At 35.1% G+C, this 26,413-nt stretch overlaps 1 protein-coding gene across 1 annotated transcript; it reads left to right on the top strand.

The window, feature by feature from the left end:
• Nucleotides 1-25,933, top strand: LOC107089154 (immunoglobulin-like and fibronectin type III domain-containing protein 1). The gene is made up of 25 exons (XM_015381776.1): nt 1-140; nt 3,298-3,383; nt 7,919-8,038; nt 10,753-10,895; nt 11,030-11,129; nt 11,219-11,263; nt 11,704-11,737; nt 11,830-12,013; nt 12,167-12,280; nt 12,369-12,537; nt 13,487-13,759; nt 13,887-14,022; nt 14,737-14,792; nt 17,825-17,979; nt 18,069-18,210; nt 18,299-18,592; nt 18,678-18,974; nt 19,856-20,035; nt 20,133-20,261; nt 20,358-20,666; nt 22,301-22,386; nt 22,484-22,676; nt 22,755-23,051; nt 23,305-23,631; nt 25,028-25,933. Exons 2-25 carry the CDS (start codon nt 3,335-3,337, stop codon nt 25,030-25,032), a joined length of 3,837 nt encoding a protein of 1,278 aa, XP_015237262.1. The 5' UTR covers nt 1-140; nt 3,298-3,334; the 3' UTR covers nt 25,033-25,933.
• Nucleotides 25,934-26,413: the final 480 nt, after the last annotated feature.

Here is a 26,413-nt window from a genome sequence, read left to right as displayed (position 1 = left end):
ATGGCTTTTGACAGTCATTGGTTCTAAGCCGAAGCAAAGCACCAAGCACTGGCTTGCAAGCTGCAGAAAGGATCTATTACAGTTTAAAAAAATAGGGGAAGACTCAGTGACCATCGTTCGTGTGAAAGAGAAGAGAGCAGGTATGTAGTTTACAAACTCAGGGCTTGTTAATAAAATTTACAGCATAAGAGAAGAAAAAGGAATACTTATGATATTTTTCAATGTTTCTTTCTGCTGTTGTTAATATTAATGCAGTATATATTGTAGGGTGAATATATGTGTTTAGTATTTTAGGCAACCACAATGACATTTCTGAAAGAAATGCTTTGGTAACCTTGAAGAATAAAGCTTACTAAATATTCTGCATTTAATTTAGTATCATATTGCAGAGCATTTCAAAACAATAATAATTAAGTAGTATAATAAATGTTCTGTAATGATCCATAAAATCACCTTATTGAGACATGCTGCCTACTCGGTATAGGATGGATAAGTTTAGTAGGATGGGAGATCTGAGATGTGAAACTGTCGGGTGATAACTAATTTTAGATGAAGGTATCAAATCAATACGTAACTCGAGATTTAGGGACCTACAACGAAGCTGCAGGCTCTAGTTTGGCATATGATCAATTTCTTTTTACATTAAAAAAATCTGCAGAGCTCTATTTCATGTTATCTGCTCCATAAGCTTTACCTTGAGTAGCTTAAAGTGTGTGCCATAGATAACAACAATATGCCAAGATTGTTGTTAGTAAAAAAACAAACAAAAAAAAACTAGGAAATATATAAAGCTTAAATAAACAAGGGGACAAAAATAAAAGAGAGAGAATAAAAAAATGAAAAAACAATGTTTGCATTTTTTTTATTTGGGATGAAGAAAATATCTGACAACAAGCTGTATAGAGCAATACAAATTCAATGTGAATTTCATTAAAGACCATAGGTGCTCTTTTGTCATCAGAGGTCTTACCATCAAGCCACGTTTTATGTTAGTGACATGGCTAAAGACACTTTCCGTCTTGTTCCCTGTGCAGCTATTGCTGACGTGTTGAAAAAAGCTTTGAGTGATATTTGAGAAAGTACTGGATGCCATTTTCAGAGTAGACGGTCAGTGGTGCAGAAGTGCTGAAGTGTGTAGGAGATAGATGTCACGTACTGCTAATATATTAAGTTTGTTCTGAATATGTGTTGTGCAATGACTTCATCTAAGAACATTAACCACAAATACTTATCTGTGAACTATTTGTGATAACATTAAATAATAAAGTACATACAAATAACTAACAGGAAAAAGTAACACTTGGCAATTCATACCCACTAACGCTGTTAGATTACCTTCTGACATTATGACAGGATGTGCAGAGTTTCATCAAAAATGTTATGAATTAATTTTCTGATACATCAAAGCAGTTGCTGAAATAAGTATTGTGTTTCTAAAATGCTCAGTTCAATTCAATTTTACTTGTTACTAAAATACAAATGCCATAAGGCACTTTGCAGATCAAACAAATATTCTTTATATACATAAATACCTAAAAATTTGGTAAGAAACTGCATCTAGATGCAATTTCATACCTTATGTGTACAATTCAAATTTATAACCCATATTCATGTTTCTCTACATTTTTCTGTCTGTTATTTATTAATTTTTTTATTTTATTTCTTTTGTTCTTGAACTAACTTACTAGTTTGCATGTCATTCATGAGCAGAGCACACGTTGCAAGGTAAACAACATTAAGAGGCACACAACCTACCACTGAGATAGTGCACATCCATCTCAGTGGAGGCGGCGCAATTGCGTCACTGTTTGTGTGTGCACCTGTGTGCCCTGTTCAATCCGTCAAGGATTAGCCTAGCTTTAGGCATGAATTTGGCAACAGTAGAAAACAAGATTCAAGAAGATTACAAAAAGAAACCTCATGCATCTGTGCCAGTCAACAAAAGGGTTTAATAAGACATAGCAGAGACTTAAAATAAACTAAGAAGCATTGGTACATGAGTACTTCTTTCATTTCTTTTGTCTTTTATTTCTTAGTCAAAACTTAATGACCACAGCCGCTTCTTTAATGACCCCATCTAGGTGAGAAACGCATTCAAACATAGGCTCAGAGCCAAAGTTAAAGGTAAAATCAACCACCGCAAGTTGTGCTACGGCAGCGTCTAACTTCACTTACGTTGCTTCTCCCGTCGATATGGTAAAGCCGTCCAGAGCACCAGGACCAGGCTACACATGATACACATTAGTCAACGAGCTGTGTTAGTCAAGTTTGGAGCTGCGAGCCACTTTTAGACACAGTGGGCAAACCTGTGGCAACTCGGGGGGTGGGAAAGAACGAGAAGACGATGAGAAAAAGAAAGCAGAGAAAGTCTGGACTGCTGAAAGAACTAGTGAACTAGTGTAAGAAAAGTGAAATGGCCTGCTCAAAGATGACCCTGCACATTTTGAGTATGCTGTAAAGCAGGATTCCCCACCATGGACATAATCAAAAATAAATATCGATCCAGGCTCAAAATTATCACCTTGATGTGCTTTAGAATGGCTTTGTCTCCATTCAAACCAAGGTTTAAAAGCCTTGCAGGGCAGCCTAAAGCCTACTTCTTTCTTTAAGGCATAAAAAAGAAAAAAAACTAAACAAACCGTCAGTTCAGGTGTTTTGTAAAATATGTGAATCAGGAAATAGTCTATATACCGAACTGAACGAATGTTCAAAAAACACTTAAGATTTTAAAATGGAAAAATTTTCAATTTTTTTTTACACTTTCTTATTTAAAAAATCAATGTATAACATTCATGCATGAAAACCTGCTTTTTATTTCAGGTGTTAAATTCTGCTGGACTTTTGAATTAGCTGTGAAATCAAATTTTTACACCCCTTGGCCACAGTGAAAATCAGGGTAGTTTATTTATTTTATTAAATAGTTTTTAAAAGTTTTAATGTTTTTGCTGTGTCTTTAAGGCTGGACCGGGATCTGGGCTTAACATACAGCTGCCTGCGAATACTTCATTGAAAAAGAATTTAGATCATGCTGTGACCAACACTTACTGTAAATAACACTTGCTGCTGCCTCTTACTGACAAATATAGTTAACTGCACTTAGTGGGAAGGAGTGGCAAACCTTCTGAACAATATATAAACTCTCAAAAATGATTGACATTTCTGTTAGAATGTCTTAGAATGTGCTTATATTTTCGAATCGAATTTCTTAATAATAAAATACAAGTTCCTCAATTCCCAGAGAGAATAATAATGTATAAGGTTCTAAGGGTTTTTGTGTTTTATCTGTCTTTTATTCAGAGCCAGCTGAATCTGCTTATCTCAAGAAGTAATAAAGATGTGGAAGAAGACAAAGGTGGCCGATGAAACTGCCACTGGGCAGGCAGGTAAGTGCAGAAACCAATGAAAGGTTGGTATTCCAGCTGCCTCTTCCTGTATCTTCTTTTATCGCAGAAATGCTGTGGATCAACAAGACTCAACTTAGTAATACTTCATGACTAAACTTTAAAGAATCATTTAGGGCTACAACCAAGAATCAAAAATGTACAGTACAAGACATGATAACACCAAATAAAACAGCGAGAATAATGAAGACAATGTCAGTTTTGATCAAATGCAAAAAGGTCTATGAAGATGTGAAGAACTAGAAGTATTAATGTTGGAAAACACTGATCACTCCTGATATGAATAAACCAAGAACAACACAAAGCAACAGATGGAGGCATCCCAAGAATCGGTGACGACTTATTTGCTCTTTTAAATGCTGCAAAGGGTTCCCACCAAAAAAGCTGCCCTGGTGAAAGCTCTTCTCTGGTTAGGATACCTTTCTCTCCCAAAAGACCAGAAACATGAAACGTTGGTCAAAGAACCTTTAGGAGGCATCACACAAGATGAAGTCAAAGCAAGCTGTAATCACAGAGAAAAACTTTAGAGGATACATCTCATGTCCCTGATGAAATGTGAAAGGAATGATTATCGATCGGTCCAACACCTGATCCGATGGCAACAAGAACGTCAACGCATCATACTTGTGAGGCTTTCAAATATGCACAGGATTTAAACAATTGTAAAATTGATTTTCTTACAACCTCTTTTCTCCAAGTCCTACCTGAATTTACCTCAAGCACCACGCAGGAATCATGCTGAGAAGTCTGCCATGTGAAAATGTGTAAGCAAGCTTTGTGTTGAGTCCTATCAACAGTTGCACTGCACAACTGTTTGTTCATACATTGCTGAAACACCATATGCTAACAGGCTATAATATCTTGAGTCTATGACTAACAGTTTTTGTAGTGTTGTCAATGTCTTCATATTCTAGTCTGCAGCTCCTCTATGTTGTGTTTGTCTACCCACTCATGGGTTTCAGACTGTATATTGTGTGGTCCTTTGTGTTTCTTATATGTCCACGATCCTGTCAAAGTTCCAACCTACCATGGTGCTTGTGTCAGGATTTATATTTACCTGTCCTGTGCCCTCTCCTTCTGTCATATTGCGTGTTAAATCGGCGAATCTGAGGGAGTTCACCAGGATGACAAAGGTATGCAAGAAAAAAGGAAATCAAATTACAAATGATTCATTTTCAACATGCATGATGCCGTGCTGGGTTTAGCTGCATGAACAATGACATCTTCATCATCCTCATCATCACTGCCATCATCCTTGAAAGGTGTTCCCCGACAAGGGATGACACACCTTTCTGGTGCACAATGAATGCGTTTTCATTGTGACTTTTCATCAACCTCCATACTGTGTGTAAAAATGCGACAATGCTGTTGCAAGAGGGCACTGTGAATGATTGTCTCTTATCCATCTTAGTTTATGTGTCAATGGGAAAATGCCACTTTTAACTGACAACTTTAAATCCAGATCAGTCCTGTAAAATAATGCTGCCATACCTAAATCTCAAACCATGAACCTGTTTTGCAGGAAAGCACAACCTAGCATTTTTCTGGAAGAAAAAGCTAAGCAAAAAAAAAAAAAAAAAGCTACTTTTATGCATTTTAATCTCAGAATAGTCATTCATCTAAACTTTGGTTCACAAACATTATAATTGGCAGTGTACAAAGAAACAAAACTATTAGCAACCAGTATTTTTCTTAAGAGAAAAATAACCAAAAAGTATCAGTTTGCAGATTATTTGCGGTTTTCATGCGTTTCGTCATATAACTCTCATGGAGTCACAGTTTTTATGGTGCACAGCAGAACCATGTACAGTCATTCTTTTCTCTCCCAATATATTGTGGGCTTATGGTAACCAGCTTAAATGATACGTATGACATATGCAAGCTCTAAAGCCTCATCTATAATGCCCCTTAAAATAATAAAAATAATCAGTACTCCTCCTTTTTCTTCAAATTCTGTCATGCTGCATCCTTCAATGTATGTTATATGGATTTATGACAGGAGAACTAAAATTATGACAAACTGATGATATGGAAGCAAAGTCACTCATTTGTTTGAAATGAAATCTGAATTGTGTTGTGAATTTGTATTCAGACCCGTTCACTCTAGTACCTCCAATTAACATTCAATCCAATTAAGTGCTTTGGAATTCACTTAAGTGTAATTACAGAGAAAGGTCAGGTTAACGTAAGACTTGTTTTAAAATTAGAAAAGGTTGTCTGACTCACAGCCAAAATAATGGGAGCTAGTTGTATGTGAGAGGCTACTGATCATTAAAAGATGTGTCCATGCATTCTGTGTTTTGAAACTTTAGAATGAACTTGCAGTTTTGCAGCAAAGGCTCTATCAGAAAGGTATTGAAGTCAGATGTTTTATATATGATGTTTCCTGACCTGTTTAGGTCTTTATATGTAGGAAAGAGAATTATACTGTGGATTTAAATAGGAACCAAAGTAGAGAAACTAAAATGTTCAAAAATGTTACTGACAAATGACATTAATGCCTACTTACTCATTCTAAATTATTTCAATAATTATTTTAAGGAAGCATGTTGGACTTAAATTAGCTGTGATTTTAGGGTGTTATTGTTGAGCGTTATACTTGCTCATTTGTAAAAATGTTTTAGTGCAATGTATAGATTAGCAGAATTGTTAAAAGGATGTTTGTTACGTTTTTGAGGATTTTTCTACTCATGAAACTATAGAATGTGTGGACAAGAGCAAAACAATGGAATCAAACATTTGTCATCTATAAAACTCAATATTTTAGCAACCTGTATAAACTTCCCTTATGCTTAAGGTAAACAATTTTAATGTAACATTTCAGAAAATGATTAAAACAGCATGTTGTAGGTGCTATGAGGAATCAGGGTAAAGTGAAATAAAAAGGAAAAAGAAAGAAGCTATGAGTAGAACTAAATTAAGCTGCATTTTTTACTATGGTTAAAGGAGTGGTAAGACCATGTCAACATTACAAATGTTTTCGTATTAGAGATGGCAGAAACAAAAGAACTAGTTAGGCTACCATGGTATAAAAATGAGGCAAATAGTGTGAAAACTTTTTCAGGGCGAGTTTTGGAATGATATGTTTTGGTCGCAGTTTTATCTGCTGTAGTGGCATTTTCCTATAAATATCATACTCTCTGTTTAAATAACATATGTCTTATATTTAGGCCCCCTTCACACCAGATTAAAACTGCACAATAGCATAAAAACTCACAGGGTCTGGGAGAGTTCTTCTGTTGAATATTAAAAGCAAAGTGAGCTCACTGTTATGCATTATATCACATACTGTAAGAGTTACTTGAATGTTCTGAAATTCCACACAACTTCAGAAGGGGAGTTGTGGTTTGTTATTGTAAGGCCGTGGAGGAGTGGAGTGGCACTAGTTGCATTATAACTATTCTTTGAGCCTGACACATCTGCAGGCTTTTTCGTCAGATAATTTATATCTGGACTAGCAACGCTGATGTCATGATTCTCAAGGCTAAAGCATCCTGCTGATGCTTCTTGCACAAGTAAATCAGCAAATGCTTGGCTCCTATCTGGAGAAGCACTGAATGTTAGGTAGAAGATTGTACACCTCCAAAGTGTCCCCATGTGGTGCTGATTTAAGAGTGAAGGAAGACAGTGTGTGCATCATTTTAAAGCTTTATAGTGTAATTTGAGAATAGAATAGAATAGAATAGAATAGAATAGAATAGAATAGAATAGAATAGAATAGAATAGTCACGGTGAGACTCATTCCTAACCTATGACTTAGGTAGCTTGTCCACATTGGTTCACAATGACTAGTAAAATATACAGCACTGAGATATTGGATATTGTGTATATGGTTCCTTCCAAATGCACCATCAAAATATCCTCTTTGTAGTCTGGATGGAAAGCTTATTGGTGCACAGCGGTCTGCATGAAAAATGCTACAATTACTAAATGTGTTTGGTGCTTTACAGTAAGGCTGAGACTGGTGCTGGAGACCGAGAAAACCCTGCATGTATATAGGGGAGCTGGAAAATTGGTGACAAGTCAAGGACAGTTCTTTATGGAGCTGTGATTCTCTTGGCAGTAGCACTGTGGTAGCATGGCCAGCAAAGCAGAATAAATAAATAAAATTAAGCTTAAAAGTCCTGGACAAACTATGTTTGCTGTTGTGACTAGCTTCAGACTAAATGATTTTCTAATTTGTTCGCCATCTAGTTAAGCTTGAACTGTTGTTCTTCCAGACCACCCAGCGGTAGTAACCTGGTGTGAGCAGGCCCCTATAAATACAAACTTATTTTGTGTTGTCAATTGTTTGTTTTCAACATAAATGCAATTTCAAGGTATTCTAATAACCTTCATTTTTAAGACATATACATAAATTGATAAATTCTGCCAAGCTTAAAGTAAATGAAAATCATTTTTGGCTTATTTTTAACTATGCACTTACCTTTGGTTTTGCTACACAGTCTTTGTAAGCATTACCTGTTGTCTTGGTAATACTCAATTTAATTAACAACAATTTTGTTGGATTCATTTAGGCATCAAGAAGAAATCCAAAGTGCCTGGTGTTATGATTACGCAGTTTATTGAAGAACTCCCTGAAGGAAAAACAACTCCAGATTTCACTCGGAAACCCATAGCCCTTACTATCCAAGAGGGTATGTGTCACAAGTTGTTCCATTTTGAGTCAAGTTTGACTCATTTAAGTGTCGTATTTTATCTTGTTCATGTTCCTAATGTGATTTTTTTTTTTTAATCAGTGCTTGAGTTTCCTGCTGCTCTATAGTTGCATCTTCCATTTTGCTCATTTATGTACCTGAATAGCATCCAGTCATCATACTCCCCATTATAAAGTTTTTTTTTGGCTCAGGTTATCCATGTCAGGTACTTTGTTGTTCTCTTTGCTTTTGTCATTAAATCGTCTTTTTCAGATACGTATTTCTGGAGATATAATCTGTTCTTTAATTTTATACACTAATTATTTGGAAATCAGTGAAATGGTTAAGGACAGAAAACATGCACTAAAAAATTCTAAATCGGGTTACTCTAGTTTTTAAAAAAAATCATCAAACCTAGAACACGAGCATCTTCTCTGAGAACTAGGAATTTTTATATTTTATTTAATTCAACAAAATGTATTTCCATCAGCTAAAAACAACAATTCACTTAGCAGATAGAGCCAATTAAAAACCCTTATTACAAAGAAGAAATAATTGGAGGAGGAAAATATACATTTAGGAAAAGTGACAATGTAATCGCTGTGTAAAAGAATAATTACACAAGTGAATAATTTTTACAGATTACTTAAATATTCAATTTGGTACATTCCCAGGGTTACTCATTTACAGCTTTCATTTTGTCTTTTATACTTCCTCACATCTTGTAGCTTCTAAAATCTTTGACAACACCAGAATACATGGTTTGTTTTTTGAAGCACCGCCTTTAATTCTCATTGCAACAGAATACCTGAAAGTATCTTGCCACTAGATAAAAAGCACTTTTAGAAGTTCAGGAAAAACTTGTCAGAAGGTTTCACCTTGCCAAGAGGCATGACTCAGGAAAAAGTGGTGTTTTAAAAGCAGGTTTTTCCTTGTTTTTCAAAGAAACTGCTCAGACAAACCACAACAATGAGAATAATAAAGAAAAAAAAAGAGTTTTTCTAATAGTTTTTTTTTTTTCTTCTGTTTCTCAAAAAGGTCATGTTTTCTGTCTCTTGTGTAGCTCAAATAAAGATATGTTCTCTACTAATGCAAATATGTGTATTTCATAAGTGAATGTTTTATCATTGAATGTTTTCTTGTATTAGGCAATGACTTTTTTCAATATTTAAGTTTGAATTTCAAAAATATTTTATTTTTTACTTGTTGGAAATAGATCCCTTTGTTTTGCTCTGATATATACAGTTAGATTAGTGCTTTAGAGCAGTGATTCCCAACTGGGGTTACTCTTACCTCTAGTGGTCCGTGAGTGCATTGCAAGGGGTACATATTTCTTTGATAGTAAATAAAATAGGGCTTGGATCTATTTTATTATTAATTATAATTTTATTTTATTATTTTTGTGAGGACCCAGTTGAAAAAAAAAAAGTTTTTTTATGTTTGAGTTCACCTTCAGCTGTGACACACATAAAAAAGAAACAGAGGAACAGACTAGATGTATAGAGCAGCCTGGTATCAGCTGTTTTTCACACTGAGCTATAGGAGCGCATCAAAACAGCTCAGTCTTGATGAAAAAAAGGAAAACTAATTAAGTCAGTCTGACTCTAATTTTTGTTCTGTATTTGGTTCCTAATTCTTCAAGTTCAAATATGCAACTAACAATTATTTTGCAAATCGATTAATCTTTCGTATATTTTTTTGATTAATAACTAATATTGACAAATGAAAAAGGAATTTTTTATCTTAAAGCAAATGTTTACATATTTTTTTAATATATATTTTTCTAATTCTGGTATAATTACTGTTCAAGGTGGAGCTAAAAGGCATAATTTAGAATCTAAACACTGTAGTTAACGATTATTTGATTACTAAAATACTTGACAGTTATTTCAATTATCAATTAATCTGATTAATTGTTTAAAGTCTCAATGTGATTATAAGGAAGTCACTTCCAAGCAACATATTTATGTGTTTTCTTTTTTATTTGCAATTGAAAGCATAAAATGCCTAAGATAAATAAAAGATTAGGTAAACTCTGCTGGTGAAGATTGTCAGACATCCAGGTCATAGTCATTCCAAAAAAGTAAAAAAGAAACAAACAAAAAAAAAAAAACAATCCACTGGACTTAGTTTCCAATTTTGAAGATGTTTTAATTCCCATCCAGGAAATGTTTTTTTTTTTTGAAATGTCAGAATTATTAAGTTCGAGGCTTTGTAAGTAAAATGGTTTTTATTTTATAATTAGTTATTGTAGGTTCCACTTTTGGACAATCATCATTACTTTTGACTGAGAAGGGAACTCATGGTAAGAAAAAATGCCCAAAGGGTTACACAAGTCAAAAAAGGTGGGGATCCACTGCTTTTTTTTTTTTTTTTGCTTTAGAGTGCTCAATCATTTAAATCACCAGGGTTTCAAAACATCAAACAGATCAGTTCATAAAATAAACTTGAACTGATATATGTTCATATAACAGGCATGTGTGTTAAAACTGTTCAAAACAAGTAGCGCCACATGCGCAGGATCTTTCGTCTGCCAAATCGAAACCCCCATAGAACGAAAAGTAATTATTTTCCATGAAACATTATTTGCTTTATTTAAAGGATTCATGTATATTAAGTCTTTTTCTTAGTTTCCTCTCGATTTGAATGTGAATAAAATATGAAAACATATATGTTCAACTTTACTGTTGCTAATTAAAAATCTGTGTTTACAGGCAAATTTGGATTCTTTAAAGCCATTGTGATGGGTGATCCAACACCTACTGTAACATGGAGCAGAGCAAAGGGAGAAATCATTTTTCACCCTGATGTGTGCCTGCAAAGATATGATGAGGCATCCAATGAACATTTCCTTGAGGTAGGTTTAAAAAGACAAAAAAAAATTTAAATTTTACTCATCCTCAACATATAAAAAGTTTTAAATAAAACATGGCATTTAGTATAGCAAATAAAGAACTAAAGTTGTATCTCCTCTATTTACCTTTCTACTAGTTCCCTAAGGTAACTCCAGAGGATGCTGACACCTACAAGTGTTTTGCAACCAATGAATATGGGAGAGCAGTTTGCACGGCTGTTCTGAATGTTATTGAGGGTATGATCTTCTTACTGGTGTGGAAAACTGCAGTTTATGATTGTGACAAAGGTATATTTGCATAATACTTAAACATTGTTTGTTCACAGTGGGATTTTCTAAGGCAAAGGAACTCCAAAAGATACAAGGAGAAGGTACATTTTCAAATTCAGAGAAACTTTAGCACTCCTTATAAAGATCTATTAAAAGTAATGGAATAGTTGAATGAACAAACGGTTAGAACATGTATTTAGGATTTTTTATTTACTTCTGTCACGTTTACAGTAGCTTTTACAAATCCTATAAATGTGAGTGAAGTATTTTGTACTTTTACTTTGTCAAAGACTGCTCAGTAATGTGTTCCTGGAATATTAGTCCTGGCAAAGAGTCACATTTCTATTAGAAACTGCTAAGAAAGGAGAACATGATATATTTGCAGGAGAATATTAAAGGAAATTGGAACAAGAAAATGCCTGCCTACATAAAATAAACTGTCCTATATCTACAGTTAGAACAATAATTAAAATGTTTAATTGGAACTTTAACTCTATTCAGCATCAGTTTAATGTTTTCCTTTTTTGTCATGTTTCCTTAGATGCCACAGGGTTCAGAAAAAAACTTAAAACACGGTAACTAAAACATGATATCACTAAAGAATCATTTTTAGCATATTTTTTTTCCTTTTAGTGGAGCTTTACAAAATAAACATTTCACTCTGTAGCAATCCAGATGGAACGCGTGAGGAAAAGACAATGGATGATAAGGAAAAGGTCTGGGAAATCCTCCTTAGTGCCGATAAAAAAGATTATGAGAAAATCTGTTTTGACTATGGCATCAGCGACTTTCGTGGAATGCTGAAGAAACTGACTGAAATGAAAAAAGAGCGAGAGGAGGAGATTGCACAGGTACATTATCTGTTTATTCTTGTTTTCAGTAATTGTGTTGCTATATATATATATATATATATATATATATGTATATATACTTGTATTTCATATTTTATTCACTGGTTTGATAATTATCTATTTACTTTTTTACCCATTAATGTTTTTCCACAGTTCATCTCACATATCAGAACACTCAAACCTGTTGAGGTCAAAGACAATGACAGTGCAACAATTGAATTGGATATGGACCTCTTGGATTCAGGCAGCAAAATCTACTTATATAAGGTAAGGCATAAAAAAAAAAAAAAAACATGTTTTTCAGGGATGGTTGTTTTGAAGTGTTCTGGTAAGCAAAAGCATGATGTGTCTGCAGGATGGTGTTATGGTGCCATTCTCAAAAGAAGAGAGTGAAGAAATTAAACATAATTTGAAACAAGTTGGCAAAAAATATGTGTTCACAATTAAAAACCTAAGTAAAGAAGATGCTGGGCTCTACTCAGTGGATGTTGAGGGAGTGAATGTGTTTTCTACTGATTTTAAAGGTAAGAGTTTATGTTTAAGGCTAGTTTAAAAGACTTGTCTTTATGCATGTCCAATGATTAAAACTGGGGCCATTTCTGTCTATTTTTATAGTAATAATTTACCACAAAACAAACAGATGTAGTTTATGTTTAGAAATTCATTATAGTTTAATTTCATTATATATATTTGCTTCAGTGTCCATAAAGTAATTTTGATCAGTTGATCTTATTAAATAGTTAACTTTTCGGCATTTCCTTATACTGATCATCCATTTCACAACAGTGGAACGAAAAACGGACCATTTAAAAGGGCCTAGTACTATGACTTGACAAATTCATATGCCATTAGTTTACTCTGGTTCATAAAAAGGCTTTCCAATTAAATTTTGTCATCCTGTTGGCTTAATATATTTCATGTCTGTGCTTAACATTTTTGTTTTGCTCCAGTTGTTGATAAACCTAAGCTTTTTCAGTATTTACCAGAAAAGGATCATGTAACAGAAGATAAGATATTGTGCGCACAATGACTAAAAAAGGCAATGATGGGTGCAAGCAAGTCAGCCGTTTCCCAGCATTGGTGTGAAAAGAAAAAGTTCAAATCTGAGCTCAACTGTGAAAAAGCTAAAAAAAAAAAGAAAGAAAAAAAAATGCTAAGAAGGATAAGTCTCCTGTAACGCTTGGATAATGACAATATGAGCATTGGAGTTTACTTTGGAAGTGGAGGCTAGTTTATGGATGTAAGTACGGCCAGCAGATGGTGACCCTATACAGTATAACCGGGTTTATGTCTACCAATCACACCCAGTGCAAAAATTATTTTTTAGTAAAAAGGCTAAATAAACAGTATCAGGACAAATGCTTGATATATTGATTTATGTTTAGATTAACATATGGTTAGACTAATGGGAAAGTGCACAGAAGTAATGACAAGAATATGGATTTATTTAGTTTTTCTCCCTATACCCTACAGTCCCTGAAGTTGACTTTGCAGTCAAAATTCAAGAGGTCAAAGCAGAAGAACGAGAGGATGCTCTCTTTCAATGTGTCCTCACAGCACCAATGAGTGAGATCAAATGGTATGGCAAAAGTGCTCTGCTTACAAATAATGAGAAGCATGAGATAACTGTATCTGAGGACAAACTCATCCATAAGTTGATTGTGCGGGACTGTCTACCTTTGGATGCTGGTATCTATGCTGCTGTGGCAGGAATCAAGTCTTGCAATGCCTGGCTTGTGGTTGAAGGTGAGAAAAAAAATATTGTTTATGTTCCACTTTTGAAGAGGTAGACAATAAACACTAAGCCAACTTAACTTTTCACAGTTCAAAAATATTTAAATTATGAATTTGTTTTTTTGTTGTTGTTTTACAGCTGATAAAGACCCAGCCAAAAAGGCCAAAAAGGGAGCACGCAAAACCACCATCGCTGGAGCTGGCAATGATGAAGAACTGATGAAAATAGCAAAAGAACAACAGGCGAGATATCAGAAAGAAATGGAGGAAAAGATTGAACTTGCCAAAAAAGCCCAAGCAGAGAAAGAATTGGCAGATGCAGCTGCCAAAGCGCAGCAAGAGGCAGAGGCTGAGGCCAAAGCTGCTGCAAAAGCTGCTGCAAAGGCAAAGAGAGCAGCAGCTGGGAAAGATGGGGCTGCTAGAAAAACAAAAAAAAAGGGATCTGCCAAAGATGGCGCCACAGGAGGAGCAGCAGGTGCTGGTGCAGGTAGTGCTGCAGGTGGAGCCGGAGCTGGTTCTGCAGGTGGAGCAGCAGCTGGTTCTGCATCTGGTGCTAGCGGTGCTACAGCTGGGGCTGCTGCAGGTGGAGCGGGTGGTGCAGGTGCAGCGGGTGGTGCTGCAGGTGGAGCCGGTGCAGTGGGTGGTGCTGGAGCAGGAGGTGGTGCTGGAGCAGCAGGTGGTGCTGGTGCAGCAGGTGGTGCCGCAGGTAGTGCTGGTGGGGTTGGTGGTGCTCAAGGTGGTGCTGCAGGGAGTGCAGGCGGGAGTGGGAGCGGTGCTGCAGCTGGCACTACGGGTGGGGCTGGAGGCATTGAGGGTGAAGATTTTGAAGAATATTCTGAGGACGAATATGAGGATGATTCATTTGAAGATTCCGATGAGGACATTGCAGGGGAAGGAAAGGGAAGGAAAAGGAGAGGGGACGGAGGAAAGACAGGTGGGGAAGGCGAAGGAGAAGAGGAAGGAGACGAAGGAGAAGGAGGCGAAAAAGGAGGGAAACGGAAGAAACGAGTAAGAGCTGGCCCATTGGTTCCTGAAACTGTTATAGGTAAGAAATTGTATTCAATTCAGTTTACTTCATTTATATTGCATCATTTCACAAAATATGTAATCTCAAGGCCTTTTATAAAGATACTTTTATTAAATCATACAGAAAGATTAGTAAAGATTATTAAACTTTTCCATTTAATACAGTAAATCCAGCTGATTGCATTGACTTTACAGAATTTGCTCCTCGATGAGCATAAAGTAACAATAGACATATGCTCGTCAGTGCACTCAAACAGTGGATAACTCTTAAGGTTTATTTTGACATGGCACAAAATGTATAAATATAGAAAAATTATTCCATATTTTGAAGAATTTTTGAAAATCCAGAAAAAAGTAAGCACTTCCAAAAATGTAAATGAAGCTAAAAGTTATTTTATAAATCATCTAAAAATTCTACAAAGACTTTTCACAAAGTCCCAGTCATTTTAAATAGCAGTTACTCTGAAATTATTATTAGTAATTTTAAACATTTCTAAATTAGGACAATAACATTTAGTTCATGCAACATTGTCAAGATTATTCTGTTAACACTTCTCCAGAACTCTTTGATCCTTAGCTAATGCTACAATTGGCCCCCAGTTCACAAAGTTGTCCATAAATATATAAGCATATCTCATAAAGGATAAGGTTTGCAATTGATATCTGACATAAATACTTAACATATAGAAAATTACATTTTTTTTATGTGAAAATGTGCAAAAGATGGAAAATACAGAAGCACTGACATAATGGACGGCAGCAGTGTAAATTTGTTTTTCCAAGAGCACAAAATGTGTGAATTCCTCCTTTTCTTATGTGAAATCACATAAACATGGAGCAAAAACGTCACAAAATTCATTTTAAAAGAGATTTGTTGATTTAATGAGTGGAATAAAATATACAATTCAGAATTCACAGAGAGTAATAATGTGCCGTTACTACAGAACATACTGTATATGTCAGTAGTTATGTTTTTTAAAACTTTTACTTAATGTAAATATATTTGTATTCCAACAAAACATACAAAAACATCTACCTGCAACCCTTGTTTTACTTTTAGATTTTTTCTACTGCTGTTTTCCCTCTAGTTATGCATATTCCAACATTTAATATGTGTTTTTTTTTCACTAATGTAATTTGTTAGGCCATCGTAACAGCTAATAAAATTCTGGCTTGATGTTATTTGCGACGATATCCAGTAAAATGAAAAGCCAAAAACTGTTGCGGAAGATATGCCCAAAGTGGGAGCTGCAATAGGCAAGCAGCAAGCTGTGATGGTGAGGGTGCAGATGAAGGTGAGCCAACAGCAGCTGGCAAATATTCAAGCCTTGTATGGCATATCCCGTTGATCGAGCAGAGAGTTAGCGGTAAGATTGTTGGACAATGCATTGCATGGGAGATGTCATCACTGGATAAGATTATTTAATAAATTTGGGAAATTTCCAGAAATGAGTGCGTTGAACATGAAGGTTTGTAATCACAGATGAAAAATTTAGTTGCTTCTTAGTAATGAATGTGCTGATGAAACTAAAATAGCAAAAAGTGACTTTAATATAACATGACTGTGGCTGCAACAAATGCCAAATAGATTCATTTTTAATTCATATCTGGAACGTTTGATGCATATTGAATATATATATTCCTCATGCCTGTGAACATCAGAGATCAATTAGTTATTAACTGTGTTTCTTTGACCTGCAGGTTGGACATCAGCAGAAAAATCCTGTGTTTGTCGCAACGTTTTTTTTGTGGAAATTGTGGATGCTTTTGTCCCTTGTATGCCTCTGTGTTAACATTCCTGCTTGGTGTTTTAAAAAGTTCATTCAGGCAGAGCTGGTGCACTGAGATAAATCATTTTAACACAGAGCATTAAAAAGATTGCGCTGGATAATTCCACTGAAGCACTCAGTGCCTGCTAAGATATGACATGATAGAAAGATTAAGGATGAGACTAGCCGACCTGTTGAATTGTCCAGAAATCTATGCTTCTTCTTTTTTAAATTCACTGAACACAAACTAAAATTCTTCAAATGAAGAAAGAACCTTCAGTAGTACCATTTCATTTTGTACAACATTCAAGACAATGTAAATGGAGGAAAATAAGATACTGAAGAATTTCTTTTATATTTTTAGAATTCAAATTATCAAACAAAAGCATCATTAATGAAGATGTCTCCTTATCAATTTATATTGAAGGCTGAGCAAAAGGGAAAAAAATGGTTCTTTGACCTAATACATGACCTCTGTTAGTGTAATATTAAAAAACATATAGCTTTAAATGCAGTAGTTTGGAGGTAAGTCTGTAAACACAGAAGGAAAACCATTGTTTGCTCAAACAAAGCTAAAACTAGTTACTTATAAAAAGACGTAGCCTTTTTTTCTCAATGTCTGGAAGGTTTCTTGTTTCAGATCATTTATGTCTGCTAGTCAGTGCAAGAAAATCACATGAAATCCTCTTTGTCAGGGTGTCCTGTTATAGGCAAACATTGTAGTAATGCTCCCACTCTAAGAGGACTTTCCACCTATGATGGGACATGACTCATTTAAATGTGTATAATCTAAATTACTTGCCCATTTCTTCCACCTTTTCTTTTTTGGCTTGTCTACAAATTTCTGCTACAAAAGACATTTATCTCTTGGGCATTGTTGCCTTCCTAAATTGTATGATGATGGCAAAACATTCCAACAATGTTGTGCCTAGAGACAAAATCTTTAAGAAGTCTTTAATAGATTCATATTTGTACTCAGATAATCAAAACTTGTTTAAAATAGGCTTAAAAACCAATGATAGGTCCATACAAGTATAGTTATCTTAATATCTTCTTTTAATAATGAAATTTTGAATTTACATTTTTTCTTGGTAAAACTAATGAAGCTGAAACAGAAGAATTGTTGTCTCACCTAATATCAGACACTGAGAAAAAATGGTTTTATTTTTTGGTTTTATTGTATACTTTACATGTGTGAACTATTATTAAATTGTAATTGTAACTGTAGCCAAAGCATAAAGAAGGGACATTCGGCAAAACATGGATAAACAATAATTGTAAGGTGTGCATTTAACAACTTGCTCGTCTTCAGACCCAGGAGTTCACTTTCATGCCGGTCTTTCTGACTGCAAGGCCATTATTGGAGAAGCAGCAGAGTTAGAGTGTAAAGTAAGCAGTGAAGATTGCGAAGGGATCTGGTACAAAGACGGAGATGAGGTAAGTTCAGAGCCCTAAAGCAGTCTTATCAGGATCGTATTCTTGAATGAAGCAATAAAGAAGAGCTATTGGTGTATTTTCTTCACTAGATTCAGTCATCTGAGAATGTATCGATTTCCAAAGAGGGATGTTTCCACAGGCTGAAAATTAACAAAGTCACAGAAGAAAATGCTGGAAAATATAAATTTGAAGCAGATGGTCGAAAGACAGAATCCGAAATCGTTGTTGAGGGTAAAAACATTTGCATGATCTAGCAGAGTGGGATTTGAGGTCATTTGAATTGAAGCTTTAACATTTTTGTGCTTTTTCTTGAATTCAGATCCCCCTCGATTTGACACAGAGGACCTAGAAGAATTTAAAAAACCTGTAACTGTAAAAAAGGGACACAAAGCTACTTATAAATTGTCTTATATTGGCCGTGAACCAATCAAAGTACAGTGGTACCTGGAAGGTGAAGAGCTTTCAAGTGAAGGCAATGTTAATATTGACACCTCGGATGGAACCAGTCGCCTGCTTCTGATGAAGCTTCAGCGTAAGGACAGCGGCGAAATCAAGCTAAAACTGAAAAATGAGTTTGGCACCATTGAAGCTGTAAGCCAACTTAATGTCCTTGGTATGTATATAGATTTGACACTTAAGTGTAAAGTAATCTGTTCAGCTGAAATCATCATTTTACATATCGTGTTGGACTCTGACAGATAAACCTACACCCCCAATGGGACCTCTGGAGATTGTAGAAGCCTCCTCCTCTGTAATCGATTTCAAGTGGAGACCACCAAAGGACAGTGGTGGCTGCAAGATACAAAACTATATCCTTGAACGGAACCAGGTTGGCCGGAACACCTGGAAGAAGCTTGGACCAATTGGTCCTGAAGCAAAATACAGAGATTCTGATGTAGACCATGGGAGGAGATATTGCTATCGCATCAGAGTGGAGACTGAAATGGGAACCAGTGAGCTGATGGAAACAGAAGACATTCAAGCTGGAACAAAAGGTAACCTCCTGTTAGAGGTATTAGGTTTTACTTGGCAACTTAATAATCAATTGTTCGTGGAAGGTGGATCTACCCACACTGACCTGGAGTCTCCACCTCCTTGTTTAACATGCTCTATGGAAAAAAAAAAAAAACATATACATCACATCTTATTGGTTAGACTTCAGATTCAGAGAAGAATCAGTCAATTACTAGACAACAGAGAGAAAAATAGTTACAGAATCGCAGTAAAAGTAATCTGTTTCCTGTGTCAAATCTGATGTTTTAATGTATAATGTTTTGTAACCAAAGAGATCATATAATCATATAAGTAATTAAACCAATACAATTATTACATTTCTTTAACTACTCAGAAATGGCATACCATGGAAAGATTTAAGAAAAACTACAAATACCTTTCAAACCCCTTTACATGTATTATGTGATCTGGTATATCAGGGTAAAATATAATGCTACCTTTGTAAACAAAGTCACAAGACATAAACAATAAGGCCATAAAAGAGGTAACTAATATTGATTTGATCTGTGAAGCAACATTACCTATGTTGCACATAAACTTGTTCTGTGACTCCATTTTAAAATTAAGTTTAATACTCCACACATTCCAATAGAATTACCAATTACTAATTTCTGGTCTAATCTCTCTCTACAGATATATTGTATTTTTTTCTAATTTAAGCATTCTTATTTCTTCACTTAAATAGCATATTGTTAAATGAAGGCATCAACATTTCTTGGAGCAAATAAAGTTTATTTAATTTTAATCAGTTTTAAATATGAAATTATTAAGTTTTATATCTCCCTAGACTGCAACAAATATTTCTTATAAAACCAGAATGTTAAAATTGACAGAATCTTATTCCTTCTTCTTGTGTAAACAGCATACCCTGGACCTCCATCAGCTCCAAAGGTTGCCAGTGCCTTTAAAGACTGCATCAACCTCACATGGTCCCCTCCTTCAGACACTGGAGGTACCAACATTCTAGGATACAATCTGGAGAAACGAAAGAAGGGCAGCAATCTCTGGGGCCAAGTAAACCCTCCAAATGAGATCATTAAAGGTTACTTTATGACTTATGTATTAATTTTTAAACTTTTAAATTGTTAATTAATGTTAGGATAAACTAATGAGGTGCATTTATCAATATCCTTGTCCAGGTAAAGGATGTGCTGTTAAAGATGTGGTGGAAGGCATGGAGTACGAGTTTCGTGTGTCTGCAATAAACGGCTCCGGATCTGGTGAATTCAGCACTCCTTCTGAGTTTGTTTTTGCCAGAGACCCTAAAAGTAGGTGGATGTTTACAAATGTTGTGACATGACTGTCATTCTTAATCTACATTTATTTGTATGACATTAAAAGTGACGCCAAATCATATGTTTCAGAGCCTCCTGGTAAAGTGCTTGATTTAAAAGTGACAGATTCCACCTACACAACCCTGTCCCTGTCTTGGAACAAGCCCAAGGACATTAAGGGGGTTGAGGATGAAGCGAAGGGGTATTTTGTGGAGATCAGACCTGCAGAAAATACAGACTGGGATCGATGCAATTCTAATGCAATAACCATGACTTCATATACGGTAAAGGGCATGAAGTCATTGGCCATGTACTGGGTGAGAGTTATTGCTACTAATGATGGAGGCGAGGGAGAGCCTCAGGAGCTGGACAATTACATTCTCGCTATGCCCCCACCTGGTAAGTATCATTGCACCTAAATCAACCTCAAAAGATACATTTAAAGAAACAGAAAGCCAGACCATACCCTCTGAGTGTTACTTGTATATATGGATGGTGTATCATTCAGCACATAAAATTCATTTCAGAGAGGACCATTAAAATATCAATTATTGTTAGGAATTAAATGATTTTTTCATTAGAAAGGCTCTTCAAGAATTGTTTTATTCTAAGTTTGCTAAAATCACCTGCATATAACACTGTATAATGTGTTGGCCCTATCCAAATTGATAGGGAAGTGGTTGAACCTTAGTTTGAGTAGATTATCCCACAAATCAGAATCATCTAAAGACCACCTCTAGATAAAGCTACACTTATTAACACTTTGTTCCTTAACACAATAATGGCTGTTTTGTAAGATGGTTCCTCCGCTTTAGAGCTGTCAAAAGTGTTTTAAGTGAAAAAACAAACTATGCTTCAATAAAACCACTCAAATGAAAGATTTTGAAAAATTAATTATTTCATGCATTTATGAATAGAAGACTTAAGGGAAACAAAAAAAAACAAAACACTGCAACTTCGCATATGTTAAATTAAATGTGTTGAGTCTTTTCTATAAGCCTAAGAGTTTCAACTAGTCTGCATAGCTAATTCAATTCAATTCAGTTTATTTATACCAATGATAATTAAACTTTTTTGATCTCACATTGGAGAAATTTACCTCTGCTTTTAACGCATCCCCTTGGGGAGCAGTGGGCTGCCATTGTGCGGCCGCCGGGGTGCAGTGTGGGGTAAAGGGTCGTTGCTCAGGGACCCAGAGTGGCAGTCTGTGGGAGTGGGGCTCAAACTCAGAACCTCAGGATTCTAAGCTCTATGCGTTAACTACTGTACTAGGCCACAACTCCCCAATCAACACATGTCATCTCAACTTCAAACATCAAATCATTATTCAATTTTGGTGGGATTAAATATAGATTATTTTTATTGTGTTAGCAATCATATTTTCTGTTTTTATATATCTGTCACATCAACAAAGATTGTCATCCCAAACTTTTATAGTAAGTATTTCCATTCATTGATGTTTAAAGTACACCCAGTTTTGTGGGCTTGGAAACATCTGGTTCAAAAGTATTGTCAATTGAGATATTCTTTTTTAATTTGACCTTAGACTTTTTCTTTACATGAAAAAAACAATAGCAACTTTTAAATGACAAGAATATAAGGTAAGCATTCTATTTACCTGTCTTTGAAGGTTAAAAGTGGGTAAGTGGATTATGTACCTAATAGTGATGACCTTTCTTAAGGACGAGCTGCAAAGACTAATTGCATATCTTTGTTTACTTTGAGTTTATACAGAAAATAAAATGGGTCACACTAGTGCACTCTTGTTCATATAAATAATGTCATACCCCCAACTTGAATATTCATTTTTGCTTGCACATATGCCATAATGCACTGGTTGTTTATCTAAACAAACCGTTTGATAGACATTTAAATTCAAAAATTCATTACTTAAACAAGCCATGCTATTTATATATCATTCTTCCAACAAAGTTCATTGTGTCTATTTCTTAGTTATATATTTTTACTGTGGTATTTTTGTTATCCAGATATATTTCTGTCAGTTCTAGTGACAAAAACTTTTCTTTTCATAGTTAGACCAAGATTCACAGATACCAAAAGCAAGAGTTTCATGATTGTGAGAGCAGGAAATTCTGCACGATTTACCATTAACTTTGAGGTGAGTTTTTTAATTGTTTGACATTAGTTAAATCCATAAGCTTTGCCCTCTGTCAAGTGCTCAGAAATCTGAAAAGATTGTTGTTTATATTATTTAGGCTTCACCATGGCCAGAGGTGGTGTGGCTAAAAGATGGCGTGCCAGTATCTAAAAAGGTGACTATCAGCAATGCTGAGGGAACATCTCAGCTTCTGATCCCTTCAGCCGAACGTACAGATACTGGCATTTATACCATCATTGTCAAAAATGTAGTTGGACAGGAAACAGCTAGTATTGAAATTAGAGTAACAGGTAAGTTTGATAAAACTTATTACTCTTTAACATTTATTTAAAATTTAGTATAGTAAGTAAAATTATGTTTTTCTGTAGATGAACCGAAGCCACCAGGTCCAGTGGAGCTGGATGAAAATGTGCCTGGCACTGTAACCATCTCATGGACCGCATCTCCAGATGAGAAGCGAGATGACAGGCTCCACTACATGGTGACAAAGCGGGATTCAGTCAAAAGAACCTGGCACACTGTTGCAGATCGAATCTTCAACAATAAATTTACAGCCTGCAACATCTTGCCAGGCAGAGAATACCAGTTTCGAGTCTATGCCAAGAATGACATGGGCTCCTCCAAACCATCAGAATCAGCAAAGTGGCTGATTCCTGCCAAAAAAGGTGATCAGAGTTGAGAAATGAATAAGCATGTATTGCAAAATCCCAAATTAGATCAAATATACTAACAAATGATCTTTTTACTACTACACTAGCTGACTGAATATATTTCATTTGAGAAGACCGCCATTAGGCCTTTTCCTTTTCTATAAATCAAGTATATTATAACTAGCATACTTTACAACTTTGAAGAAGTGCTTCTTCCCTCTATTTTTTAGACATAGTTTGATTTAGTCTTTATTTTTCTCCCCTTCAGAAAAATTCATTGTGAATATGCCGGAGTCGAAGGCCTGTGACCTGCAGTGTCCTCCCAAATTCCTTGTTCCGTTGAAAATGCACACTGCTCCTCAAGGCTATGAATGTTACATGACATGTGCTGTTAAAGGAGATCCAACACCTCACGTGACATGGCTCCGTAACAACATCAGTCTGAATACCAACACCAACTACTTCATCTCTAACACCTGTGGGGTCTGTTCAATGCTAATACTGAGGGTCGGATCGAAAGACATGGGGGAATACAAAGTTGTTGCAGAAAATCCGTTAGGAAGAGTGGAGAGTTCAACTAAACTCACTGTCAGAGGTAAGTCCTTCACAGAAAGTCTCTAAAGCTGAACAGTTTTTGTACAAGGCTCTACTCTCAGATGTATTTGCATTTCAATAAAGCAGCATCCCTTTCAAAAATAAACTGATTCAGTAATTCAAGTAAAAAAGTGACAAACAAACCTAAAAACCACAAATTGAAATAAATTAGAATGCTCTTTTTTGTTCATCTGAAATATTATGAGTCACAACTGATGCAAACCCAAAAGTTCTGTTTCTTAGAAAAGTAAAATGATTAATAAACAGGGATAAAATTAAAGGGAAACTTGAGGGTAAACAGTTTAGCTATGGCTTACCAATTCTAGGGTCCGTTGACTTGACAGGGGTCAGGCAAACAGTCATTAAGTCCTTAAAAGGAAGAGAGAGATAACAGTTAATTATAGAATATTTATTTATTTAATCTTGTGTTCTTCCAAGTATGGGTCCAAACCTTTTAATATTGTCTCTGCTTCTGATGAGATTTTAAGGCTGCAGTTATTTTTGCTGTTTGTGCAACTTTTTAACACAACATTCTTTAGTGGCATCCTGTTTACTGTTGTACTGAAAAATTAATGCAACTGTTTTTGGCATCTACTTAATTATATTTAGTTACCTATACCCAGTTGTTTTACATCCTAACATGAAAAAAAATTGTGTTAAAGTAGCTAAATATGATAAGGTAGATGCAAAATCTATTGCATAGTGGGCTATTTTTTCAGTGCTTTATATTATATTATTAAATAAAATGTTGTCATCCAGCCAGAAATTAGTTCCTAGGACCTATATAAAAACCGATGTTATGTGAGGTTCACCATAACAGATGGGATGTGCCCCCCCAAGTCATCACAGAAGTTTCCACAGTCAGGGATGACTAGGGGGGGCATGCCATCTGTTGGTGATGTTGCACTGTGTTTTTTTGAGTCCTCTTTCAGCACAGCTGTCTACCATGGGACTTTAAAAGCATCTATTGCTTCCCTCTATTGACAAGCTTTATGGAGTTGATGGGTAAATTTTAAAGGATGACTTCTGTTTAAAAATTATCATAAAGACTAACTTGATTCAACAACACAGACTTACTGAAAGCTGCTATCAAGACAGCTTTGGCTTCCTGCATCAAAGCTGTGCCACAGTGATGCAGTAATTTGTTTTATTTTTTTGCAAAGGAAGCCTAACAAACAATCGGGAGCCTGACCTGGATAGTACAGGGTCATGATTTTAGCAGCTCGATTTCTGTATAAAACAGAATAAATTATCATTTAAAGCTTTTAACACTAATACATATTCACATGGTATCCCTTTTGAGTTGAATCACTGAAATAAATAAACTTTTTAATGGCATTCTAATTTACCTGTAAATAGAAGCTTAAACTGATTTCTTCAATTATCTTTCTTTGCAGAATAAATGGATCCATAGAGGATATCACACAAGCAACATAGTTGGAAAATAACCCTACAGAGTCAAGCAAATCCCAGAGGTATATGAAATGTATACCAAGTCTTACTTGTTAAACCATCTTAATCTCAGATATAATTTTGAACACTGACAAATATGTACAGTAAAAAGGTAGAGTGTCAACATAATCTTTGAAAAAATATATCGTATTAAGTATGAACCCATTTGATTTGTTAAAATAGGAGCATGAAAGTTGTGAAAAAACTTATGATTTTACTTTAATTGTTTTCTATTACCCTAGAAAATATCTGGTGTGACTCCATATGTTTGTGAATTCCTGGTATCATACATTGTGTTTCAAAGTTTTGACATTAAAGTGATGTAGTTGTCTCATCTATAAGCTCATCTATAAGATAACTGGTTTTCATCATTTCATTATTTTGCAAGATTTGCTTTTGTTGACTTTTTAATGCATTTTTTTTCTGATAGCATGTTACACGAGTTTTAATATGTTGACTGTCATGAAATATTGTGCAAAGGTAAAGGAAATGAAGAGAAAAGAATGAGTTATTAGGAAGTTTTTTTGTTGGTTTTGTTTGTCATAATCCAGTCCCAGAAAAAGGTTATGAGCACATTCTCTCAGACTCCTCCGGTCTTTCTGGCATCCCCAAAACGTTAACCCCTTTCTCTTAAATATCAACATTTAACAGTGGCATCTCAATGGGAGAAAATAAGCCTCTTAAAAGGCATAGAGCTTAAAATCTAAATTGTTGTTAAAATCTCCATGTAAGTGCATGCAAGGACATAAAGGCACATTTCTTTATAGTTAATTATTGAATCATAAGATGCTTCATTTTATGTTATTCATGTTCTGATTTGTGTGAAAAGTTTGAATAAATCTTAAATTTAAAATTAAAATTGAGTGTTCTTTCTTAATTCAACTTTTCAAAACTGATCTTAGTTAAGTATTTCCTAACATAAAAATGCAGAATATACAAAGGTTTCATCAAATAATTCACTAAAACGTGTATGCAGACCCATGTAACATGCCTTTATGTAACTGGCCTCAAAAGTACATGTATCAAGCTTCATTACAAAATTTGAATAATGTTGTTACTGTAATCATATTTTTGAATTGTTTAACTTGACTTAATTAGCATCACAAAAAAGAGAGACTTACCAATCTGAACAGCTAAAACATGATCAATCTCTTGGTGAAACTTCTTGGTTGCTGGTTAAACCTACCAACAAACATTAAAAGATAATTTTGGTTTATTTCTAATTTCATTTCCATTAAAAAATGTTAATTGGTTAAACTTTGTAATACTCTTTAAGCTATTTAATGAAAGCACTGACATTTTCCAGCATCACAATTCAATGAGGTCTTAGA

Source organism: Cyprinodon variegatus, unplaced genomic scaffold (assembly GCF_000732505.1).
Source record: "Cyprinodon variegatus isolate N-32 unplaced genomic scaffold, C_variegatus-1.0 Scaffold241, whole genome shotgun sequence".
NCBI classification, from domain to species: domain Eukaryota; kingdom Metazoa; phylum Chordata; class Actinopteri; order Cyprinodontiformes; family Cyprinodontidae; genus Cyprinodon; species Cyprinodon variegatus.
This window is presented reverse-complemented; position numbering and strand designations above follow the sequence as displayed.

What these genes read in the sequence shown, in the direction of transcription:
- LOC107089154 (XM_015381776.1), top strand. Translation starts at nt 3,335, where the DNA reads ATGTGGAAGAAGACAAAGGTGGCCGATGAAACTGCCACTGGGCAGGCA. An exon ending in AAAGAAATGGAGGAAAAGAT is followed by an intron (nt 14,023 to 14,736) that starts TGAACTTGCCAA and finishes AGGCGAAAAAGG; the next exon opens with AGGGAAACGGAAGAAACGAG. An exon ending in CATTCAAGCTGGAACAAAAG is followed by an intron (nt 18,975 to 19,855) that starts GTAACCTCCTGT and finishes TTGTGTAAACAG; the next exon opens with CATACCCTGGACCTCCATCA.